This window comes from Pelophylax lessonae (assembly GCF_965119305.1).
Source record: "Pelophylax lessonae genome assembly, chromosome: 1".
Taxonomy (NCBI): domain Eukaryota; kingdom Metazoa; phylum Chordata; class Amphibia; order Anura; family Ranidae; genus Pelophylax; species Pelophylax lessonae.
In genome coordinates, this window is record NC_138768.1 from 114454729 (window position 1) to 114479092 (window position 24364).

Below are 24364 nucleotides of genomic sequence, written 5' to 3' on the forward strand. Positions count from 1 at the left end.
GATCGAACGGTACAGATCACTCACTGTGTTCATTCATTCATCATGAAACATCCCCCACAGCAGCCAGCGGGGAGAGCAGGGAAGCTGGCAGCATTGCAGTGGAGACTGTAAAACATTAATTTTCAAATATGAAGAGTAAAGTCACATCGTGAAGGCTAAATACTGGCACATCTGAAAAAACGTCCTGTGGATGAGGCCTGCACAAGTCCATGTAAGGATAAGGAACCGTTGGACGTCGTCTCTGCCACTTGTGGGGCTGTCCTAGCTGACTGGATGTAGATGGAGGAGAGCTGAGGGCGAGGGCTGGAAGACAGGCTGGAAAGCAACGCCTCACGTGTAGACGTCACCGGTGTGCTTGCGATGCGTTTTGGAGCATCCATATGACATGTTATAGCATGCTTAACAGGTTACCAAAATGCACAGAACTCTTTTTTTTTTCATTTTTAAGGTGCAGGTTTACATTTTTTTTCATTGCCATGCATTCCAAATTAATGGTTTGTGTTAAAGGGGAACTACACTTATGTAAAAATAATATAGAGTGTAAAGTTGCTATACAAGCCATTTTGTAATTTAATGTTGTTTTACAGTTACATGTTTTGTGCATACTTGGTGTATAGAACACCCCCAAAAATGTAATTTCCTACTCACTGATTTTCTCAGATGGCTGCACTACGATACAAGTAACATTTCAGGCATCCTCTGCAATAGGAATTAGATTTTTTGAGAGACAATTCATAAGGGTTAAATATTTCTAAAGTTTTGCAGACACTGCAACTTTCCCCGGTAGAACACTAAAAATGCACCAGTTGGTTATAGTGAACCATTCCCTCCCATTAAGGAATAAACTTGGACATAATGGAACAAACTACTTTGTCTTCAAAGCACATTAAGGTATGAACCTATTACAAAGTTTGTTAAAATCCTTGCAATGCTCATACTGTATATCACCCAGAGGGTTTTGCTTTCTCTCATCAAACGTGGAAACACACTTTACGGCAACGCACCTTACTGTGTGTGCAGGAAACCAATAGTTTAACCATATGTGAAGGGGGCGTAAATGTTTACTTGTATAGTTCTACTGAGGCAAACTATAGCCTGAAGGACTGCTCCAGGCTGCCGTTAGCGTATTTAATGGTTATGTGAACAATAAGGTCAGATGAGGAGGGAGGAACCTGAGTTATATGGGGAGTAAAAAGTAGAGCTGCACGATTCTGAATAAAATGAGAATCACAATATTTTTGCTTAGAATAAAGATCACGATTCTTGGCGTAATATCTTCTACACAAAAAGATCGCAATTTTTTTTACAAATAATCATGCAGCTTTAGTAAAAAGGAAAGATCTGATTATGGTTAAAGCAAAGAAAATGCATATGAGGATATGCAGGGACCAGCATAGGCAGTCCAAAATGTACATGTTGAGGGGTAACGTTGAGGGGGGGGGGGTCACAACATTACAGATGAAGCTTAGTTTTATATTTAGTTATATTGGTTAAGCTTGCGTGGGCCTCCTAAAGAGATATAGACCTTCAATATTTGGAAGAAGAGTGGAAAGTCCTTGTGCCTATCCAGATACCCCTGAGGCTGTGGGCAATGCGCTGGTGACCTAGATTAGCATAGAGGTCCTATGTTGAAGGTGAGGGCACATCTGTAACACTGATGTGGTCACCATTCAAATTCAATCCTTGCATGGGAGTTTGTAGGTGAGATGGAAAATGTGGGGCTATAGCTGGCAGTGCTGATCGGTGTACCCTGACTGTAGGGATGCCTCCCTGCTGTCAGAATACAATAGATTATGCAAGGTGAATTGGGATGGGGGAATTGGGTCATTCTTTTTCATTCAGCCCTCTGGTTTAACCAAAAATTCTGATCCGTCTATGGGCTGACTTACATAGATGTATCCTTCCAAAAAAATGGGCATTTGCACCTGAATCTGTTGATATATCACCCTTGCCTAATTCTCTTCACAGCAACACATACAATAAAGGGGGGGGGGCATGGTATTAGCCCATCAAGGCTTTATTGGATGCACAGTGTTTATCGGTCTAACGGTGAAAAAGGCTTACAGGAGTGTGAACCCAGGGAGGACCTTATTAGTAAGCTGCTGTCCTTTGCCGTCCAAAAACAGGCTGCGAGAGGAGAGATGAATAAGGAAGTAGATCATCAGTAGACATGTTTCCTATAGTAGTAAGAAATGTGCTCATAGGAGTAAGGTAGGACATATACATAGGCCACATAACTAAAATACTGACAATGTTTTTTGCCTGGAGTTCTACCTTAGTTTCTTGCAGATTAAAAGCAGAAAACAATAAAAATTAAAAGAATCAAAATGCAACAAAGTGATTGTAATGCAGTCCTCGTGTTAATAAATGTAATAAAACCATCTGGGCGTAAGGGCTCATGTTCACAGGATGTTTTTTTTTAGCTGCTGTTAGGGGAGTCTGACTTTTTTTTTTTTTACTGCCTCTAAACGCCCCTCCATGTTAGCCTAATGCTGGCCATACACCTGCCGAAAAAACCTTCGAAAATCTGTCATTTTGTCCGATCGTCTGTTTTTTGTCCAGTTAATGGGCACAAATAGAAAGTAGCTTTCAACTTTTCAGAGCCGAAAAATTGAAGGAACAGTTTTGAAAATCTGCCTGCCGAACGATAAATGAACGATAAATAGAAAGGTTAATGTGTTTCTCGGCCTACCTGTTTGCACTAGGTATATGTGACAAACTGAATTAATTTATGTCCATTGAACGATTTATCTTTCAAAATTCGGTCATTACATGATGGCACGATTGTCTGCTCTCACGGCTGAGTTTTCATTTTTCGAAAAGGAGTTAGTCCGATATTTCGGCTAGTGTATGGCCAGCATAAGTGTCCATGCACACAAACTTTCAGAGGCGTTTGGAGGCATAAGCGTTTAGGGGCAGTAGAAAAAGAAAAAAAACGACAGCCTGTGCGTCCAGGAGCAGAGGTTGTTGAGCTGTAAACACAAAATGGCAAAAAACGCGCCTAAATGCTGTAACAAGCTTTTAGTGGCGTTAAGTCCGCTGTTGGGGTTTTTAGATGTTTTTACATTATAGGGGAGTGTTTTTAATGTATAAAAACGCCCAAAATTGCTCAAGACAAAAAATTGCACATAAACACTAGTCAAAAACACGGCTAAAAGCACATTTTTACAGTTAATTTTTCCTGGCAGCAGCACTGGTGTTTTTGAAAAGTCCTATGTGCATGAGGCCTAAATGTTTGGATCCAGAACCTACAAGAAAGGTGAAGAAGAACTCACTGGAAACCAACATTCATTCACAAACAAGCTTACAGAAAGGTTCTGTATCTACTTTTATGCATTGATAAGTTTAAAGCGGAGTTCCACCCTGGGAATACTTTTAATAAAAATACCCCCGGGACAGTCAGGGCTAGTACATTCCACAATGTATTGTCCAGCGCTGCCATCTCAGGTGTAGGCAGCTTGAAGCCAGCGCGATCCTCTTCTGCGTCCTCCTCCGTCTTCTTCGGTCCCACGATGCACTGCACCGGCCCCGCCGTCACTTCCAGTGTCGCAGCGTCATCCCTGCACAGCTTCTGGGCATGCCCAGAAGCTGTTTAGCAAGGTATGATGGCGCCTGCACCGGAACTGACGTCGGGGCCGGTGCAGGCTCCTTGATTCCTGGGAGCGATGACGTTCAGCTCCCAGGAATCATTGCAAGCCAGGAAGTGACGAATCGCCGTGGCCGCCGATGGGAGGAAGAGGAAGTAAGGTAAGTATATTTTCTTCTAAACCAGGTAAGTAAAAAAAAAAAAAAAAATTGCGATTATCCATTTGTTTTTCAGGTGACCCCGGGCATGAAGATGGAGGCAAGTTTTATTTTAGGGTGGAACTCCGCTTTAAGAGGGAAAAAAAAAAACAAGTACCTACTTCAGCTTATCTCATTTTTCCTCATCAACAATTAGCATCTTACCACAGCTAACTTTTAGGCCGTCAGACTTTTTATTTTTTGCAGCTTAAAAACGCCCCTCCATGTTATTCTATGGCCTCATATACACACAGGTTTTTAGGAGCTGTAAGTGGCAAATGCGTTTTCAAGCTGTAAAAAATTACCCAGGGCTGTGCGTTCTGGAGCGGCAGCGTTAAGCTATAAAAACACCTGACGCTGCTAAAGGCTGCATAAAGCGTTAGGCCACGCCACACGTTTTTTTTTTAAGCTGTAGTAGTTAGATTTAAGGTTAGAAAATAGAAGAGGGCATAGAAAGGCTGCTGAACACTATCGCTGCTAAACATGGCTAAGACGTGCATTAACGCCAATATTAAATGCTTCTAAAAACACGTTTTTACAGCTGCTTTTTCCTGGCGCAGAACTGGCTTTACAACTCATTTTTTTCAAACGCCCTGTGTGCATGAGGCCTTACTGTGAAGGAGCACTGGTTTATTCTGACCAGAGCTCTCCTTTAAGAACGGAGTGTGACAGAAGCCTGAGAAAGCGATGTGTGCTATGGTATTGACATACGGTCGGGGAGTTGGGGTAATGTGAAGGGGGGGGGGGCTGGCCCTGGCTACTGCCTTATAAACTCCCTTGATAAATGTCAGGTGAAGCCTACAGCATACAAGCATATACAAATGTGCAATTTATGATTAATTTTCTTCCAGGATACCGAGGCGTATTCCATATTAATCACATTATCAACTGGAGTGTTAGAAAAATATTGGGTGTAACGTTCAGTCGGCATATGTGTTCTGTACCTGTAATATGACAAGTTCTTGTGGATTCCTATACTGAACATTAACACATACATTTATATTTTACATTTGTTTGAAATGGGATTGTCAAATGACAAGAGAGTAATTAGACATTCTGAAAATACACTCCCAACAACAGGCTTCATATAGGCCCCATGCACATTGGGCGTTTAGCCCTGATGCATGTAGTCTGCCCCCCGGCTATTCATTCCTGGGCATGTGCCCTGAAAGTTTGCACTGCTCCAACCCCCATCCAGCAACTGTCAGCCTTTCATCGACCCTCTACCTGCAGCTAAAATCCATATTCTTATACACCCAGCTAAACACCCAGTGTGCATGAGGCCTAAAGTGTATATATAGCAAAAACATTTTTTTCGTTTTTGACAGAGTACAGAAGAGTTAATACCCCTGCCTGGTTATTATTTTGCGGTCAATACATTACAATTGTGTAAATTCCCTTTCACATCCCAGAGATGCAGCAGGAAGTTAAAGGAAAACTCCCAAAGTGAAGAGATTACACCCCTTAGGCAGCTGTACCCAGAACAGATGTCCCATTGGAACATTTCTACTCTCCTCTTGAGAGGCGTTCAGGAGGCGATATGCAACCATCTGAATGAATGACTGTTCTTTTGATCACCAAGGGAAATTTCACACAGAAATACTGCCGGTCTGTGCCACAACTATGTGCATTGATCCCATTGTTTTGAATAGGATGTGGCCAGCAAGCAGTACCACCTACCTAAATCTATATACTGTATAACATTTGCCATGAGTGGTGGCCGGTGAATTGAGGGCGCAGGGGCGCCGCCCCCTCATCCATGCGTCCGACCCCTAATCTGCATGCAGGGGCGCCGGACGCATGGAGCTTAATGGGTTTTTTTTTTTTAAATCACCTGATTAGAGCCAGAGGCTCTTATAGGGTGATGCAAAGGGTGGAGCCAGGGCGCAGAGCAGTGCGCCCCAAGCCCACCTATTGTGTGACAATAGCGAATGAAAATTCGCTATTGTCACACCGATCCTCCTCCTGGCCAATCAGGAAGTGCGTCCGATACGCGCTTCCTGATTGGCCGCAAGGCAAATCCCATGCCATTGGCCGAGGAGGAGGCGGGAGCGGGAGGACTGGAGGAGACGCGCCGTCGGGACTGAGGAGAAGCCGCCGCCGGGGGAATGAGGAGAAGCCGCCGCTGCTGCTCCAGGTAAGTAAGGGGGCATGGACGCTGATCTCTGCATTGGGGGAATGTATGCTGGTCACTGCACTGAAGGGGACACGCACGCTGATCTCTGCATTGGGGGAATGTATGCTGGTCACTGCATTGAAGGGGGCACGCACGCTAATCTCTGCATTGAAGGGGGCATGTACGCTGGTTACTGCATTTAAGGGGGCATGTACGCTGGTCACTGCATTGAAGGGGGCACGCTGGTCACTGTGCATTGAAAGGGGGCATGCTGGTCTCTCTGCATTGAAAGGGGGCACGCTGGTCTCTCTGATTTGAAAGGGGGCACGCTGGCATCTCTGCATTGAAAGGGGGCATGCCGGCATCTCTGCATTGAAAGGGGGCACGCTGGTCTCTGTGCATTGAAAGGGGGCACGCTGGTCTCTGTGCATTGAAAGGGGGCACGCTGGTCTCTGTGCATTGAAAGGGGGCACGCTGGTCTCTGTGCATTGAAAGGGGGCACGCTGGTCTCTGTGCATTGAAAGGGGGCACGCTGGTCTCTGTGCATTGAAAGGGGGCACGCTGGTCTCTGTGCATTGAAAGGGGGCACGCTGGTCTCTGTGCATTGTAAAGGGGCACGCTGGTCTCTCTGCATTGTAAAGGGGCACACTATACCTTAATTACTGAAGGCCCATTCACACTTTTGTGACCTCAGACCACGTAATTTTTTTACAGCGTTGTTTGCCGCAAAGCAATGCCTATTACATTTTTCTGTTTGCGCCCCCCCCAAAAAAATTTTGAGCACCAGCCACCACTGTTTGCCATGGCAATATATACAAACAAATTCACTGGCCACATTAACTTGCTGGTAGGTGGTCGGGGGGGGGGGGGGTGGCAGCAGAAACATACATCAACCATGTGTTTCTAAACACCTATCTGCCACATGTGGGAATGCAGCCCAAAAATATCAAAAGGTCTTTCACTTTCTTTCTCGGTGACAATGGTCAACAGAGGGGCAAATATACCAAATGAGGACACAGACAGTAATGAGAATTTTACAGAGGGTCTATCTACCACCTTCTCCCACCACTCTACCAAAAACCAGAAAAAAAAACGCTTGCCTAGAGATACACTTCAGTGAGTCTGTGTACTGTACAGACATCATCTAGACTTTCTCTTCTGACTGTTTCTCCTTTGTACATCCAAATCTAGAGATTTTGAAACTTTGTAATAGATATATTGCAGAGATGTATAGTAACGAAGTAGAACTACTTAAGTACTGTACTTAAGTACCGAAATGCGGTATCTGTACTTTCCTAGAGTATAATTTTTTTCTCCTACTTCTACTTTTACTTCACTACATTTTTTCGATGATTTCGATACTTCTACTCAAGTATTTTTTTTTTGTGCTGCATAGTTACTCGTTACTTTTAAAAAAATTACCACTGCCAGAACAGTAGATGGCAGGTTGCATAAAGCTCAAAAAATGTGTATAATGTCATTTGTAAATCAGCGCATACGAAAATAAAGGCTGTGTATAATAAAAGCTGCTATACCAAATCTTTCCAATAAAAAGAAAATATGAAACAAACAAATAAATGGTGCTACAGCGCTTAAAGTGCATCAAGAAACTACTAACAAACACAGGTTAATCATTTGAATAAATCATTTGAAATAATAAAAAACAATATGATGTTCAAACTTTTGACTTCTTTCGTTAATAACTACATAACACAGTACTTGTACTTCTACTTTCAGTACTTGAGTAGAAATTTTTTTTCAAAACTACTGGTACTTTTTACTTTTAGTACTTAAGTAGCAATTTTTTTGAAAAAACTACTTGCAATACTTAAGTAAAAAAAATGTTGAATACTTCAGTACTTCTACTTAAGTAACTTTTTCTGCGAGCACTTCCACTTCTACTCAAGTCACTTTTTGATCGAGCACTTGTACTTTTACTCAAGTAGAAATTTTGAGTACTTTATACAAGTCTGATATATTGTTGGCATAAATCTCAGATTCCCAAATCCACCCAGCTGTCATAGCATTTTCAGGGACTCCGTAATGTTAAAATCATGAAGGCTGCTATTGCTGATCTTTCCTTCTGAGAATATTCCCTGTCATGCTGATGCTTTGGTTTCAAAGCTTCAAATTCACTGACCTGGAACAAGTATAGAGACAAGGAATTCGGACACTTCTCAGGCACTCATTTACAGAATGCTTGTTCTGGGTCTGCGACACAGCTAGGCAACTAGCATTTTCCTCTGGAGTCCATGTATCTTTAAGAGATGGTTTCACTCTTCCTGTCTGATGTTTAATTTCTCTACAGACATTGCATTAAGTGAGGCTTCCCTTATGTCACAGGGAGAGGTAAGATTCCACAATAAAGGGTTGCAGTGGTGAAATTATACAACTAGATATCAAAAACCCACTGGCATCTATTCAAAACAAACTATGCATGGAATGACCCCTTGCTAATGTAGATGATGGCATAAGAACACCCTGGCTCTTGCTGGCATCTCAAAAATTCAAAGTACAGAAGAAAAAACATTTTTATTAACTGCCATATTCCATTCAAATAATGCCTGCGGCACTACGAATATTGTTGGTGATCACTTGCTTGTCCTCAGAATTGACTTGTGTATAAAGCAAACACCACTGGAATCAATGTCGTGTATATAGTAGAAATGTTAACGCTGTTGAAACATTATTTCATAGTCTACAGACAACCCGTGGTAAAAGCAATACTAACAGAATGGTAACAAAAATAAATCAGAGACCTTCTAACTGTATCAGAGACAAACTCTGTAATCATATGGAAAGCAGAGTTTCCAAGCCAGACACGCATATATCCAGGGTGTGCCTCTCTTCTCGTAGCTGGCACTTAAAGTCCTTAACAAATTGTCAGGAAAGCACCAGGAAACTTCAGTTCCTTTCCCCGTCCATCACATAAAACTTGTTCAAGAAATGCTACGTTAAACAGTCCATTCTAAATATCTTCTAATGGCAGATCTGAAAAAATAGATAATTTGTATAAGAAAAACAGGCCTCATACCCACATCCTGTTCCCCAAAAGAGATGTAAGGGGTCTGAGGCAAGTTGGAGGGTACGTACTTATTGGAATCTGGAGGCCCCATTTAGAATATGGAGGCCCACAAATATCTGCCCCCTCCCAGGTAATTGAGTACAAGCCATATAGAAACCCTTGTTACTCACAAACAAATGTACTGTAAGTAGTAAATAAAACAATCATGTTGTCCAATGATGTAGATCATTGTAAAACATGATAATCTGCTGTCATGACAAGCCACTGTGTCCAACAATATTCACCCATGAAATGCAGGTGAGGAGAAAGACCAGCGCTATGGATAAATTCTCAGAGACTTTATTGCATAAAAACAGGTTGCAGCCACCAACCAATCCCTAAAGAATTAGGGGTCAAGTATCATATGGGGGGAAGGTAGTTGGAAACGGCGCTACCTTTTATATATAAAGTAGAACCAACAGTGTATCCAGACCGTGGGGTAACTTCTTAAAATATATGCAAAAATAAAGTGCCAGTGCAAAAAAAATGTGTTTACGAGACAAACCGTGCAGATAAAAATTGTTGAATGTATAGCTGGATAATTAAAATCACAAAGTGCTGGTGAAGTTATTTAATGTGACAAGATATGGTATTATATATATATATATATATATATATATATATATATATATATATATATATAGTCAATAAATACTGATAAAAAGCATAAATGGATGTGCTTACAAAATATATAGGAAGTGAAATTAAATAGATAAAAAAGTGATGGTGGTGAGCTTTAGCTGCTTGTGTCCCAACTTCCACTAGAGGTCGCACTCACCCCTCAGCAAAGTTAACAATCCTGGCCGCAAAGATTGAAAGCAGAAACTTCCCAGATCTGGCTCCAGTGTATCCTTACGGACAGGTGGATCCCATCTGAGTGTTTGAAAAAACCTCATAGCGTAGTATGTAATGTTGATATTACAGAAGGGAGCAGCAGTAACTCACGGTTAAGCTGTAGTTGATCGACTCAGAACGTGTTTGCAGCGCCGGGGAGCTTCCGCGTTCCACACACGGCGGACTGCAGACCGGAAGTGACGTTGACGTATGGTACCGCCCTACGCGTTTCGTCATTGGACGTCTAACGAAACGCATAGGGCGGTACCATACGTCATCACTTCCGGTCTGCAGTCCGCCGTGTGTGGAACGTGGAAGCTCCCCGGCGCTGCAAACACGTTCTGAGTCGATCAACTACAGCTTAACCGTGAGTTACTGCTGCTCCCTTCTGTAATATCAACATTACATACTACGCTATGAGGTTTTTTTTAAACACTCAGATGGGATCCACCTGTCCGTAAGGATACACTGGAGCCAGATCTGGGAAGTTTCTGCTTTCACCCTTTGCGGCCAGGGTTGTTACCTTTGCTGAGGGGTGAGTGCGACCTCTAGTGGAAGTTGGGACACAAGCACCTAAAGCTCACCACCATCACTTTTTTATCTATTTAATTTCACTTCCTATTTATTTTGTAAGCACATCCGTTTATGCTTTTTATCAGTATTTATTGACTATATATATATATATATATATATATATATATATATATACCATATCTTGTCACATTAAATAACTTCACCAGCACTTTGTGATTTTAATTATCCAGCTATACATTCAACAATTTTTATCTGCAATATTCACCCATCTCTACTCCTGTCACAAATGACGGATCCTTGGCTGGCCTCTGTATGTAAACTAAAGGGTCTGGGTGTCGAGTGATGTCATTGATCAAATATGGTCATAAGCGCATGTGATCAATTAAGTCACCAAGGATCTCTGGCCCATTTGCTGGATCTGTTATTTAGCGGTGGTAGTGCTACTGATGCTAAATTACATACATGGTACTGCTCTGCAACATCTTTGCATTAGTTTCTGTCCCACATGGCAGTGCCCAGTTAATAAAAGCATGCAAACTGGCCTTGAAAAAAAATGTTTGCTCCAATAGACTTCAGTGGGGTTTGAACAAACTCCTGCAAACCAAACTTAGTTCAGTCCCTTCATCTCGGTCAATCAATATTGTTTATTACTATGAAAGACTGGTGCTTACACACCAACACTGAAGGATAACCAATAAGCTTTATTCCGTAAAAAGATCTTTTTACAGCATCACAGACATCATGGACAAACAGGTATAAAAGGAATAGTTGACGCGTTTCACAAACTAAAGTTGCTTACTCGTAAGTTATGAGTAAGCAAATTTAGTTAGCAAAACGCGTCAACTATTCCTTTTATATCTGTTTGTCCATGATGTCCGTGATGCTGTAAAGAGATCATTTTACGGAATAAAGCTTATTGATTGTCCTTCAATGTTGGAGTGCGGTCACCATCTTCTTGGTGTTTGGATATTGCTCAGATCGCGGAGTGGACCAGCACCTGATCATTGAGGGTGGGATGGTCTTCATCTGGAGCGGCACAATCCTGTTTCAGATTGGTGCTTACACTGCTTCTTCTCTTTCTATAGGACAAAACCTGCAAGTTAACCTGATCTTAAAATTGTCATTTATAATAACCCACATGGCTGTAATCATATCATAGGTACACAAAAACAGAAGAAGAAAATTGAGTGCTTCTAATCCATCTCTAAAAAAGCCATCTTATGAAGTAATGTATGTATAATTCATCAACATACAAATATCTACCTTCTTTTTGATGCTACTTAGTTCTTCTCTTTTCTGCTGCGGACATCATTTTATACACACTCCCCAATAACCACTTTCTGATGCTGAAATTAGGCAATGCTTTATTTACAAGAACAAGAAGGTACCCTGACTGAACAACATTGCCTTTGAGGCTTGGTTCACACCTATGCGTGTGGCTGTATAGATCGCAGTGATTCCTGCACCCAAAACCACTAACAGTGAAAACATGCTGCTCAGTGAAAATGTGCGGGCTGCTATTCATTCTGAATGACACCCCCATGCATGCTACAATGCAGTGTGTGTGCAGGAACTGCAGGGAAATCGCAATGGTCAAAATGACCATGCAATTTCCGTGTGGGGCGCGTTTTAAAAAAGGTATATGCACCTTTTTCTGCTGAAAACACAGGTGGGCAGCCCACTGAAATGAATAGGCTGCTGTGTGCACGCAAACAACACAGATGTGAACCTAGGGTAAGTGTACAGCACCTATCAGCAAGGTGGGGGTATTGCATGGTAAAATGAAGTAGAATCTAATTTGATACAGGACATAAATAGGAGCCTATGCCTACCCACCGAGCGTGACAACAAACAAGATGGCCAATGCCACCACAGAAGCTTTCAAGAGTGTCTTTAAAATGATGCTGGTAGATACATTAATTTGTATTTTATGCAACAACTACATCAACCAGTAGATGGCAGTGTTTATATGTTTGTAGCTGCTCTTTTCTCTGTATAAAAAAAGTTTCCTGTTCCTGTCTGCAGTTAAGCAGCAAAGCCCATGTGGACTCTGCACTGTCTGTTTGTTCTGTAGAGCAGTATTCAGAATCTCTAACATTTACAAATGGCAGCTCCCATACTTTATCCTCTAAGGTTCCCTTTAATCATCTTCTAAACATTTGGAGACCAAGTCTGTGCCTGTAGTATGGGGCAACTCTGCATCTTGATGGTTTTCTGGACAGACTTCAGATCTGATCTACGGTTTACTTGTAAATTCCTGAGCAGAGAAAGGTACATAGCTGAACAATTTCAGTGGTTTAGAATGACAATCATTGCACTGGCAACTATTCAAACTATTCAATAGATTTTCCTTACCGAGTAAGGCAGGTTTGTAATTACTCATTACAAGACACTCAAAACTTATCGTGAGAGATTTATAAAATTTCTGTCACACCAGAAAAAAAAAAAATGTAAACAACCTATACAAGAACAATACCTCTGAACAGACTATGGTAAGCGGAAATATGCATAATTTTAAGCAACAAATCTACGGCAGGTTGCTACCATGAACTTGCTGAGACTTGAGAAGTCCATAGACCAGCAGAACAGCTCATGCTAACAGAGGGTCCAATTCTCGAAAAATATTTTGTCTCCTGAACATACATTTACACTGGTCAATGTTTTCTGCAGGAAATGTCCATAGAAGATGGAATAGCCACTTTGTTCGCTTAATTCTAGATAATCAAAATAAAACTAAGCAATCATCTAGTATTTTTACAACTCATTCAATCAAAATCCTGGTGTATGCTCAAGTCATATGGCAATCTGAGACCAAACAGGATGCTGTTAGGTACTCTTAAAGAAGACTTGTGGCTAGCATGGATTTAATAAACATAACTCAAAGGATAAAGCCAGCCACAAACAGGTTTGGTAGTTACCCCCAGCTTCTCAAAATGTGGACCCATTCCTGGCTGCCAGCAAACCCTCACTCGAGCGTGGAGACAACTTTTCCTTAAGGTCTGGGGCCTTTGGATCAATTACAATGCCCAGACAAGTATAGATGGCACCCTACTATCTCGATGAATAGATTAGGTATGGTTACTGTGGCCCACTGGTTGGACCTCTTGGGTCCCCCACTCCCCCCCCCTCTCTTTTTTCCAGGCAAGTTTTGTCACCCATTTTCTGTCTCTATCCTATTCATAGCCCTTCACACTGAGATGGGCCTTACCTATATCTTTCCTTACCCTTAGCCACCTTTCATGCCATGGCACTTGTCAAGAGTTGATGGAGCCCCCCCCCCCCCTTTTTTCCCTTTTACTAGTCAGCAAGGCACTTCATATCGCCAGGCAAAAGCAATCTCCATTTTGGCCAATACTATCTTTTAGCTTTACATGATCTTCATACTAGCTACTTAGCTGACTTATGTAGCCCAATTTAGTTGTAGTCTTTTGTTATCATACTGTGATTTACCTTTTTGCAAGCCTCACTTTGATCTTCAATCTGTACTACCTTGCTTCCTGTTCGCAGTATCTTTTACTTTCATGAAAATTCCAATACATTTTTGTGAAACAAAATGTGGACTCAAAGGTCCTCTGAAGCTTCATTGGAATGCAGGTGCAATATACCAAGTTTGTGAAAATTGAAGCAGAATGGCTGGCCCATTGTAATGGGGCCTGTGGGACCCATCCAGGAGGCCTGAGCATTGCCGCATAAGATGGAAGATGGAGGGTTGCCTACACTCTGACTTTTACAGTCTTGGTACTTCCACCTGAGCAATGCAAGAATGTGAAACAAAATTATAATTTTTACTAGCAATTCTAATTGGTTAAAGAACATCTGTGAACAAATCTGCAATATCTTCTCTATCTCTATAATTACCATCAAATGTCTTCTGAGTTGGGGAAAAACAGATGGGGGCTAGAATTCTAAAAAATAAAAACAAAGAGAGTTTGAAGCCCTGGGCACCTTGTCTGTCAAGACCTGTAATACAGCTCACATTTTTCTCTAAGGCGATATTTGTAAAAACCTTCTCATTTACCTGCAGCAGCCAAGTATCCTCTTTTAACAATTTTGATAAAACCTGATCTATAATTGGTTGGGTTAAGTTGGTCCCACAGATTACAACCCAATTGTAATGTACAACGTCCTTTGAATTTCCCAGAAGCTATACAGAGTGAGGGCCCTCAATGTATGGCCAATTGAGTGGACATTTGCACAAAAAACACATTAGTAAATCTAAAGGAGATTTGCAAGCAGATTGTAATGTGCGTGGCTAACTTCTGCCATCTCATTGCTCTCCATATGCTGGCAGAGTTGAATAGGATGAAAGGTCAGAGATGTGCCTGTTAACAAAAAAAAAAAAAAAAAAAGAACCCACCCACTGCAGACCAAAGCTTTTGAATGGAGTCTTAGAATAGACCAGTGATGGCGAACCTTGGCACCCCAGATGTTTTGGAACTACATTTCCCATGATGCTCAACTACACTGCAGAGTACATGAGGATCATGGGAATTGTAGTTCCAAAACATCTGGAGTACCAAGGTTCGCCATCACTGGAATAGACTATAAATGAGGACACCTTCTCTTGCATACTGGAAAATGTTACCACTCACCATCAATGATTCCTTGAGCAGTAAATCAACCTACTGTCACATTTTATCAGATTGGAAATACACTGCTGAAAAATATTGAAGGAACACTTTTTAATCAGAGTATAGCATCAACTAAATTAAACTCCTTGGATACTGATCTGGTCAGTTAAGTAGCAGAGGGGGTTGTTAGGGTCCATGTACACTGCAACTTGTAAACGGCCGTTTAGGAGCAGTTGGGCGTTTTTTTTTCAGAAGCCCCTGAACCCACCTCCATGTTATCTTATCTGTCCATGTACACAGTCATTTGCAGGCAGTTGAGTTCAGTGACGTTTTTTGGAAAGCAATTATTTGCGTTTGAACGTGTGTTTTTCTGGCGTTTCAAACGCAAAAACGCGACCGAACGCGATGACCCGCGTTTAGCGCTCGCGTTTTTACATTTTAAATAGGAATGATTTTTTGACCTCTAGAAACGGTTCTCAACGCAAACGCCCGCTAAACGCGGGTGCGCTAAACAACGGACGTTCTAAACGTCCTTTAAATTCCAACATTCAAGGGACTTTTTAAAACGTCCCATGTACATGAAGCCTTAATCAGTTTCAGCTGCTTTGGTGTTAATGAAAATGAACAACAGGTGCACTAGATGGGCAACAATATGACGCCCGCCAAAACAGAAGTGTTTTTACAGGTGAAGGCCACTGAACTTTTACCCCCTATTCTCTTTTCTGTTTTGCATTTGGCTAGTCAGTGTCACTACTGGTAGCATAAGTCAATACCTGGATGCCATAGAGGTTGCACAGGCAGTCCAACTCCTCCAGGATGGCACATCAATATGTGCCATTGCCAGAAGGTTTGCTGTGTCTCCCAGCACAGTCAAGAGCATAAATGAGATTCCAGGAAACAGGCAGTTACTCTAGGAATGCTGGACAGGGCCGTAGAAGGTCCTTTACCCATCAGCAGAACTGGTATCTGCTCTTTTGTGCAAGGAGGAAGAGGATGAGCACTGCCAGAACCCAGCAACAATGCCCGGCCTCATGTGGCGAGAGTATGCAGCTAGCTCCTGGAGGATGAAGTAATTGATACCATTGAATGACCCCCATGCTCACCTGACCTAAATCCAATAGAACGCCTCTGGGACATTATGTTTCGGTTCATCAGACGCTGCCAGGTTGCACCTCAGTCTGTTCAGGAGCTCAGTGATGCCCTGGTCCAGATCTGGGAGGAAATACCCCAGAACACCATCCGTCGTCTTATTAGGATTAGGAGCATGCCCTGACGTTGTCAGGCATGCATACAAGCACATGGGGGGCCATACAAACTACTGAGGACCATTTTGAGTTGCTGGAATGAAATTTCAGCTAAATGGACTAGGCTGCTGAATCATTTTTTCACTTTGATTTTTGGGGTATCTTTGAATTCAGCCCTCTGTAGGATGATAATTTCATTTTAATCAAACGACGTGGCATCCTTTCATTCCTAACACATTACCCAGTCCATATCAGTATAGATATCCAGCATGAGATTTTTCCCCATTGAGATCTGATGTGTTTTCAAAGTGTTCCTTTAATTTTTTGAGCAGTGTAGTTCACTGCATTAGTAGCAGAAACATTTAGGGCCCCTTTTACATTTATCTGTTTTTCTTTCACTTTTGTCTTACCAAAAGCAGAAGGAAAATGCATAATCATTAAATCCTATGGAGCTCTTTACACTGGTCAGTTGCAGTTTTAAAAGTCCTGCCAGCTGCATTTTAAAGCAAAAAAAGCAAACACTAAAAGCGCACCTGCAATGGAAAACACATAAAAAAACTTAGCAAAAATGCATGAAAACATTACAAGCGGTTACGTTTTTGGAGTCATGTGTCCTTTTTTCACAGGTGCAAAACGCAACAGAAACTTTATAAAAAAAAGTCGCAAACATGCATTTTTACCACATTTTAGCAATGCAGCAGTGTGAAAACAGCCTTATGTTTATGTAAACCCCGAAAACAAAAATGTATTACATTGCAGTGCACCAATTCTTAGATGTGGTGGCTGCATTTTCTCTTTTTTAGGCTTTATTTCTCTTTCAACCTGGTGATCCTGCCAGTAAGTCTATCATTTTTTTAATTTCCTTTAACAGACGAAGCTGTCCAGGAAAAGTGACAGATGTGAGATAAACCATTTAACACTAACAGGGGTGCTTACAATGATCAGCTTTTATTAATTTATGGAAAACCTTTATTTCAAAAGGAAAAAACTGTTTGCTTTAACTGTTAAAATATTGTGATCCCCACGTTATATGTGGAATATGCTTACAAGAACGCTGCTAGGGTATAAGGTGTATGTTGCTTTGAAGGCTCCTTATAAGGTGTAAAAAGTCAAAAGTCACGGTTTGCATAACAAAGAGCAGATGTGACGTAACCGGAAGTGTCTACTCGCTTAAGCAGTTACGTCACATCCGCACTTTGGAACGCAAACTGCGACTTCTGAGTTCCAGAACAGCATTACTACATGCTCACATGCAAGAAGAGAGTTTTGTAATTGTGCAATCGGCTTTTATATGTTTTTTTTACCAATAAAAGTGGAATTACACTATGGGTTTCTCCTGGTTCTATCTCCCTACACTCATATGAGGTTCTTTGACCTACCTGCCAGAGTCATAAAAAAAAAAAAAAACAAACATTCTTAACCACTGGAAGATTGCTCTCTAAACACAGGCCCTTAATCCATTACAAATCGGTGAGTGAGGGCACATAAGGAGGGGAGCACAACGCCACTTTTTGGAATACACTGGCACTGGAAGAATAGGATCACCAATACTAAAAAGGACTTATTGTTTATTCACATTTTTTGCACTGATTGCACTTTATTTTTTATTTTTCTATAATAATACTTTTTTGTGGTTTATACATTATGTTTTTGTATAAACAATGAAGGCGGAGATATATATATATATAGATATATATATATATATATATATATATATATATATATTAGGCACTATTAGGCACATGGTTAGACAGCACTGGGTACACACCAAAATGTTGCTGCAACTGCTATAAAAGTGTTAGATGGAGTTCAGCTTTAATTTGTTAGTCAAGTCTATTAAAATCTGTCAGTGCATCTATTGACGGCTACACTAGAATTTTGTCCGAAAATATTAATTTCAAAAACATTTACGTTTAAATTTAGGTTTGTTTTCGACCACAGCAGTGAGAAAATTTGAAATGGCAGCGTTGAATTTTTTAAATTGTAATTGAAAATCCATTCCCTTCATAACAGAATATTAACCCTTTGCCGCAGACAGTATGGTTATATGTGGCCTTGCTGAGCTGGCTTTTCTTCCATGGGGCTGCATATATGCGTATTTGTATCACTAGGAGCCCTAACGATCAGTATCTAGAACTCCCGGTTCCAGGCCACCTGATTGCTGTGATGGCCTCTGATTGGCTATCACAGTGGTCAGTCACTGTGAAGCCCCCCCCCCCCTGTGTTTTCTGTCTCTGAAAGGAAGGGAGAGATACATTGTATCGCTCACTCCTTTCAGGGAAAATGAAATAAACAAAACTGTGTGGGGAAAAAAAAAAAAAAAAAACTGGCTAGACCAAGGTTTGATCTAGATCGGTGCCAAGGTTATTGTATATCGGTCAAGGGTCAAAGGTCAGGGTCAAAGGTCAAGGTCAAAGGTTAGTTTAAAAAAACGTTGGGCTTTTTTTTTTTAAGCATTTTTTTTAATTATTATCAGTGTCAGTAAATTCTAGGTAGGATATAAACAAGAAAACCAAAATGTGCACTCTTGGTTCGGGCTGTATTACGGGTACAACCAACAACTAACATACACATGTGGTACCGCTGCAATCGTCGGGAGCAGAAGAATGTATTATGGGTTGTTCTTGGGTTGTGGGTTATGGTAGTAGCAAGAAATATACAGCTAAATAAAAAAGTAAAAAATCTTGAGATATTCATTATCATTTACCACCAAACAAAAGGCCAAATTTATCCTAGAAAAAAAAATAAAATAAAAAAGGTATAATTCACCTGGATGCACAAAGTAGTTGTTTTCTTTCAGGACAAATTAGGCTTTCATTTATTGGTAAGTGGTAATGAATATCACAAGATATAATCCACCTAGATGCACAAAATAATTGTGATATACAGTATGTACGGTTTTACTAACACGTGTCAGAGTTGCAAAATTGTGTTTAGGCATTAATATTTGTTTTAGAGCCCATTCACACTGCTGCAACTTGTCAGCCTGACAAGTCGCGGTCCATTGAGTAGTACAGGACCCGTTCTAATAGGAGTGACACAAGTCGCTCCGACTTAGAAAAAAGGTCCTGTACTACTTTGGGGCGACCTCGGAGCGACTTGCATAGACTTCCATTATGTGAAGTCCCTGCAAGTCGCGTCAAAGTCGCGGTGCACTCGACTTCACAGGTCGCCCCCCGAAGTCCTGTCGTCTCAGTGTGAATCGGCATAGGAGTTAAAGCAAATGCTTTGTGAAGCACTGTTAAAGGATCATCCATCCCCACCAATGAGAATTTTAGTACGAAACATTTGTTTGAAAATCAATTAGTGCATGGCCAGCTCAACACTACTGTTACAACATGATAATGCTTCTTTTTAAAAGTGTCCCCACTGCGCCTCCATCCAAAGTGGAGACACCCCAGAACAGAAAATGAGTTACTGACCAGGTGTCCAGGTGAAAATAAAATAAAAAATAAAAGCATAAGAAAGATCATTACTGCAGCCAGCACATTTCAGGGTTGTAAACTGCAATAGATTACATTTCTGGTTTTGGGTTTACACTAGGTTTTGTGAGTGAGCAATCCCAGCACAGCTCTATAAAACGTCCATGCCCAGGCAAACACATAATGATAAAAACTACCTGTGAACTTAAAGAAAAAAAATTTAAATATATAAAAATAACTAATCAGAAAGCGATATATTAGGACCTACCATTACAGTGTATTTTTTTTTTTTTTTAATCACAAGAGGATAAAAAGAGTTTTATTTATCAAGTTTCTAAAAGATTCACGCCTGGACTTTCTAACAGCAACCAAAGCAGATTTAAACTTACTCCTAAGTGTCTTTTTTCCAGTAAATATTCAATCTCACAAGATGCAAAAAATTCAAACAATTCTTTTCTCACTTTTATAAACACAAACTTTTTTTCTTTTCAATCGCTCGTATTGACAGCGGATTCTGACAAGCACCTACATGTAATGGGCTGTAATAAAATTCAGGACTTTTTACCTCTGTGTGCGGCGGAGCCTGTTCCTGTTTAACTGGGGCAGAGTAAAATTTGAGATGATGGTCCAGAAATTGGAATCGGACATGTTGAAAAGTGACAAGGAGTCGATGTGAGTTCAGGCAATGCTCCGCTCCATAATCCAGGATAACCAGGATACTCCGGCAATCCAGAAAAAATTAAAGAGCTGGGAAGGCAGGCTGACAAGCAGTCCTCAGCAAGTCAGGAGCAGCGCACAGTTCTCCGCACAGCCCACTATCCGCACTCATAATTCCACTATGACCTTTTGTTTATAAGGCGTATCCAGACTCCACACAATTAGAGGAATGGGACTTGGAGCTCAGCTGAAAGCCAGCTCTCTGTATGCGACTCAGCCTAAGGTACCTTGTCATATGTTTTGGCACATACCATTCACACACTCCCACGGGGGGAGATGCATGTTCCTGTAATCCATCCACGCAGGAAGAGATCACTTTCAGCACAGCTCTGACCTGATTTTCACATTAAATTTCTCCAGTGAAAAATAATCCTCGTGCGGAAGAGCGAGGGCAGAACAACAGCACCAATCATTTAACCCATCTAAATATGAAAACACCAGACGCTCCCCCTGCAACGAGCAGTCAGCTGCTCCGTGAGACTTTCACAAGACTTAAACCTGTCACCTTTGATCTTCTCTATCTGTTAGAAGGAAAATTAAGAAGTCAGATGAAGCAGGGGGAGAAAAAAAAATGGAAATGAGTATTAAAAACCCATTTCATGCATGCTGCCAAGCAAGCATTTGTAGTCAAGGATCCTGAATAGAAATAAAACAAATGTTTAAATAGCACAGCCTTGTGGGAAATCTGGCACAGCCGGCTAGCTTGTTACAGATACCAACCTGTAAACACAACTCTGTTTGATTCCATTGTTTGCATTCATGTGTGCTTTCAGCAACTGTTTGGTAAATTACATAAACAAATAATTGTAAACCCCAGCGACTCCTTGAGGGGAAAACAAAAAGACCTCCAAAATGCACCGTTCATTGCTGCTTGATTCTTACCCTGAAGAGCTGTTTGAATATAAAAGGCTGGTAAATAATGTACACAATATCCCCTAATGGCGACCGTTTACTATTCAAGACTCTCATGAGACATTGGCGCGGGATTTTATACCCTGCAGAAAAAAAAAAAAAAAAAGGATGTCCCTCTAACTGCGCACATATGTTTAGCATGTTGCAAGATGTTGACGCAAAATTTTTTTACCCTGCAGAAAAAAAAAAGGAATGTCCCTTTGCGCACATATGCTTAGCATGTCACAAGAAGTTGACGCAGAGTTTTATACCCTGCAGAAAAAAAAAAAAAAGGATGTCCCTTTAACTTTGCACATATGCTTGACATGTCATGAGACGTTGACGTAGAGTTTTATACCCTATAGAAAAAGGAATATCCCTTTAACTGCGCACACATGCTTGACATGTCATGAGATGTTGACGCAGAGCTTTATACAACTGCAGAAAAAGGAATATCCCTTTAACTGCGCACATATGCTTGACGTGTCATGAGATGTTGACGCAGAGCTTTATACAACTGCAGAAAAAGGAATATCCCTTTAACTGCGCACATATGCTTAGCACCTATAGCTGCTGGCAGTAATAAAATGTAAATAAAGTACACAATATCCACTTATGGTGGCCATTTACTATTTGAGACGCTCACGAGATGTTGATGCAGATTTTTATACCCTGCGGAAAAAGGAATGTCCCTTTAACTGCACATATATCACGTGAAACATCGCAGATGGTACATATCTACCTCCTGTCCTGATTAGAAAAAGGAGGACACGTCGCAGGAAAAGGGCACGCTCCATGCCATGGCTCCAGTTACATGAACCAAGCAGAGAAAAGGACTGGTTTAACCCATAGATTTCTATTTTTTTTTCCACCGCTACTTTCCTTTAGCTCTCGTTCATAATAAATACGGCTTTGGGATCGTGCAACTTCATCTGAAATTGTACGATTTTAAAGCCCCATGTCGGTGCGACTTGAAAGACATCTGTGCAGCTTCAAGCACAGATTTCTATGCTAGTCGCACCCAAAATCGCCAAAAGTAGTGCAGGAACTACTTTTACAAATCTATGTGGCACGGCAAGGTCAGTAATGCACCGATTTGAACACCGCCATTGCCGACAATAGGGTGCAACATGTCATGCAATTAGACCTGGCTAATCGCATGACAAATCATTCCAGTGGGAACAGGGGCTTATGGCTCAGGTGCTTTTTTGGCAAATTGTAGGCATATTTGCACACCAAGGATACACAGCGGTCTCACAGACCATGCTAATGAATGTTTGTATATGGTGGTTTGCGGTGTAATATTGAGGAGCCCAGGATCATCAGCCAGTCATGTTGGTAAAAGCAGGGCTTTTTTTCAGCGGAAACGCGGGGGAACGCAGTTCCGGCACCTCCAGTCTGAATGTATGCAATGGCAAAGGGGTGCTGGGGTCAGCGGGGTGAGCTGAATAGTTTAATGTTGCTGGCTGCTGGGGGATCTATTGTTGATGGGGTGAAACTATTGTTCTAATGTTGCTGGAGGGCATTTTGTTGTGGGGGGCGGGGCTACTGTTGCAGTGGAGGTTTTATTGTTGCTTAGGGGAACTATTGTTGCTGGGTGGCTATTGTTGGGGGGTCTATTATTGCAGGGGAGGATTTATTGTTGTTGGGGGGATCTATTGTTGGGGGGATCTATTGTTGGGGGGATCTATTGTTGGGGGATCTATTGTTGCTGATTCCAGGGAATCTATTTTACTGCTTTTCTAGTTATCATTAACAAATTCTGTACAAATTATCTAGAACCACAACATGATACTTGGTTTTGTATTCTCTAAAAGGGGGGTACTGGGAGGTGGGTAGAGGGTGGAACCAAAGGACAGCGCTCGGAGGTGGGTAGGGGGTGGAGACAAGGGGTGACTCAGAAGAGGGGAGTACCTGCACCTATTCCCAGAGAAAAAAAAGGCCCTGGGTAAAAGCAAAGCAGTCTCATTACTCAAAGGGAAAACACAACAGCTTGTTTTTTGCACAAAACAGTCCACACTCCTAGCACAAAAATCGAAGTTTTGGCTCACCATCTGAAAAACTTGTCTCTTAACAGGGTTGTCCCATTCTGCCTCAGGGGTACAAACAAATTCAAAGCTCACCAGTCACTTAGCAGTATCTCAATCACAAGTAGTCCACAACTCTGTTTCCTAAAGCAACCCATAGATGGCTCGATTTTCTCTCCTTGCACCATGGATGCAAGAAAAGTAAATCGCTTGATCCCCATCCGCGGCCCTATTGTGTTTTGCCAGCAGGGGGGCGGGGAGCCTTCCTGGCCAGCAGACACGATTACTGCTTAGCAGCTAAACCCGCTGGCAGAAAACAAATACAAAAATACCTGACAGGCTGGTTGTACCCAAGTTGATTGATGGATCGACTTGGGTACACACATCCTATCTATACATGGATCGAATTCTGGCTGGTCAAATTTCAATATATGTATGGCAGGCTTCAAGCGGAGTTCCACCCAAAAGCGGAAGCTCTGCTTATCTGTGTCCCCCCCCCCCCCTCCAGTGCCACATTTTTTAGGTTTTTGACAGGTAACGGTTCCCACTTTTGTCAGATCTCGCCACGAGGAGGTACGTTGGAAGTTCGGCTCCCCTCCTCCTTCCCCACCACCAGGCAATTCAGAAAGCGCTTTGCACATGCGCCATAGGGAATCGGCTGTGAAGCCGCCAAGCTTTACTGAAAGTTTCCCTTACAGGCTATGGCGGCAGCAGAACCCGAGAGCCGATGGAAACATCGGCTGGGGTGCCGACATCGCTGGATTCCAGGACAGGTAAGCAGTGCTGTATTCTGGCCTAGGCCAACAAGGCCCAGGCCTAGGGCAGCACTTTGCAGGGGGGCAGCAAAAAAATATTTAATTATTTGTATAATGACTATGGGCTTCCTATTTAATATACAAAAAAGTGAAATAATCCTATAATTACAATCAGTGGCAGAAAACACAAGTCCAAATATCTTAAAAGAGTAATCTTACTAAACCGGTGACATAAGGCTGTACTAATGGGCACTGATAAGGCTGCACTGGTGGCCACTGATGGGGCTGCACTGGTGACCACTGATGAGGCCACACTGATATACTGCACTGATGGGCAGTAAACAGGTGGCACTGATAAGGCTGCACTGATGATGCTGAACTTATGGGAACTGATGAAGCTACACTG

General features: G+C 41.7%; 1 protein-coding gene across 6 annotated transcripts in view; it reads right to left on the reverse strand.

Annotated features, from left to right (window-relative positions):
* The window catches only part of MAST4 (microtubule associated serine/threonine kinase family member 4), a 933584-nt gene that overhangs the window by 240369 nt on the left and 668851 nt on the right, over nt 1–24364 (reverse strand). Inside the window, exon 1 of one of the 6 annotated variants that reach the window (XM_082272238.1) lies at nt 20134–20501. The exons of the other annotated variants lie outside the window; for them this stretch is intronic. Within the exon in view, the coding sequence (XP_082128364.1) occupies nt 20134–20216 (83 nt within the window). The 5' untranslated portion in view covers nt 20217–20501. Of the gene's footprint in view, nt 1–20133; nt 20502–24364 lie in introns of those variants that run through there. 6 annotated transcript variants of the gene reach the window in all.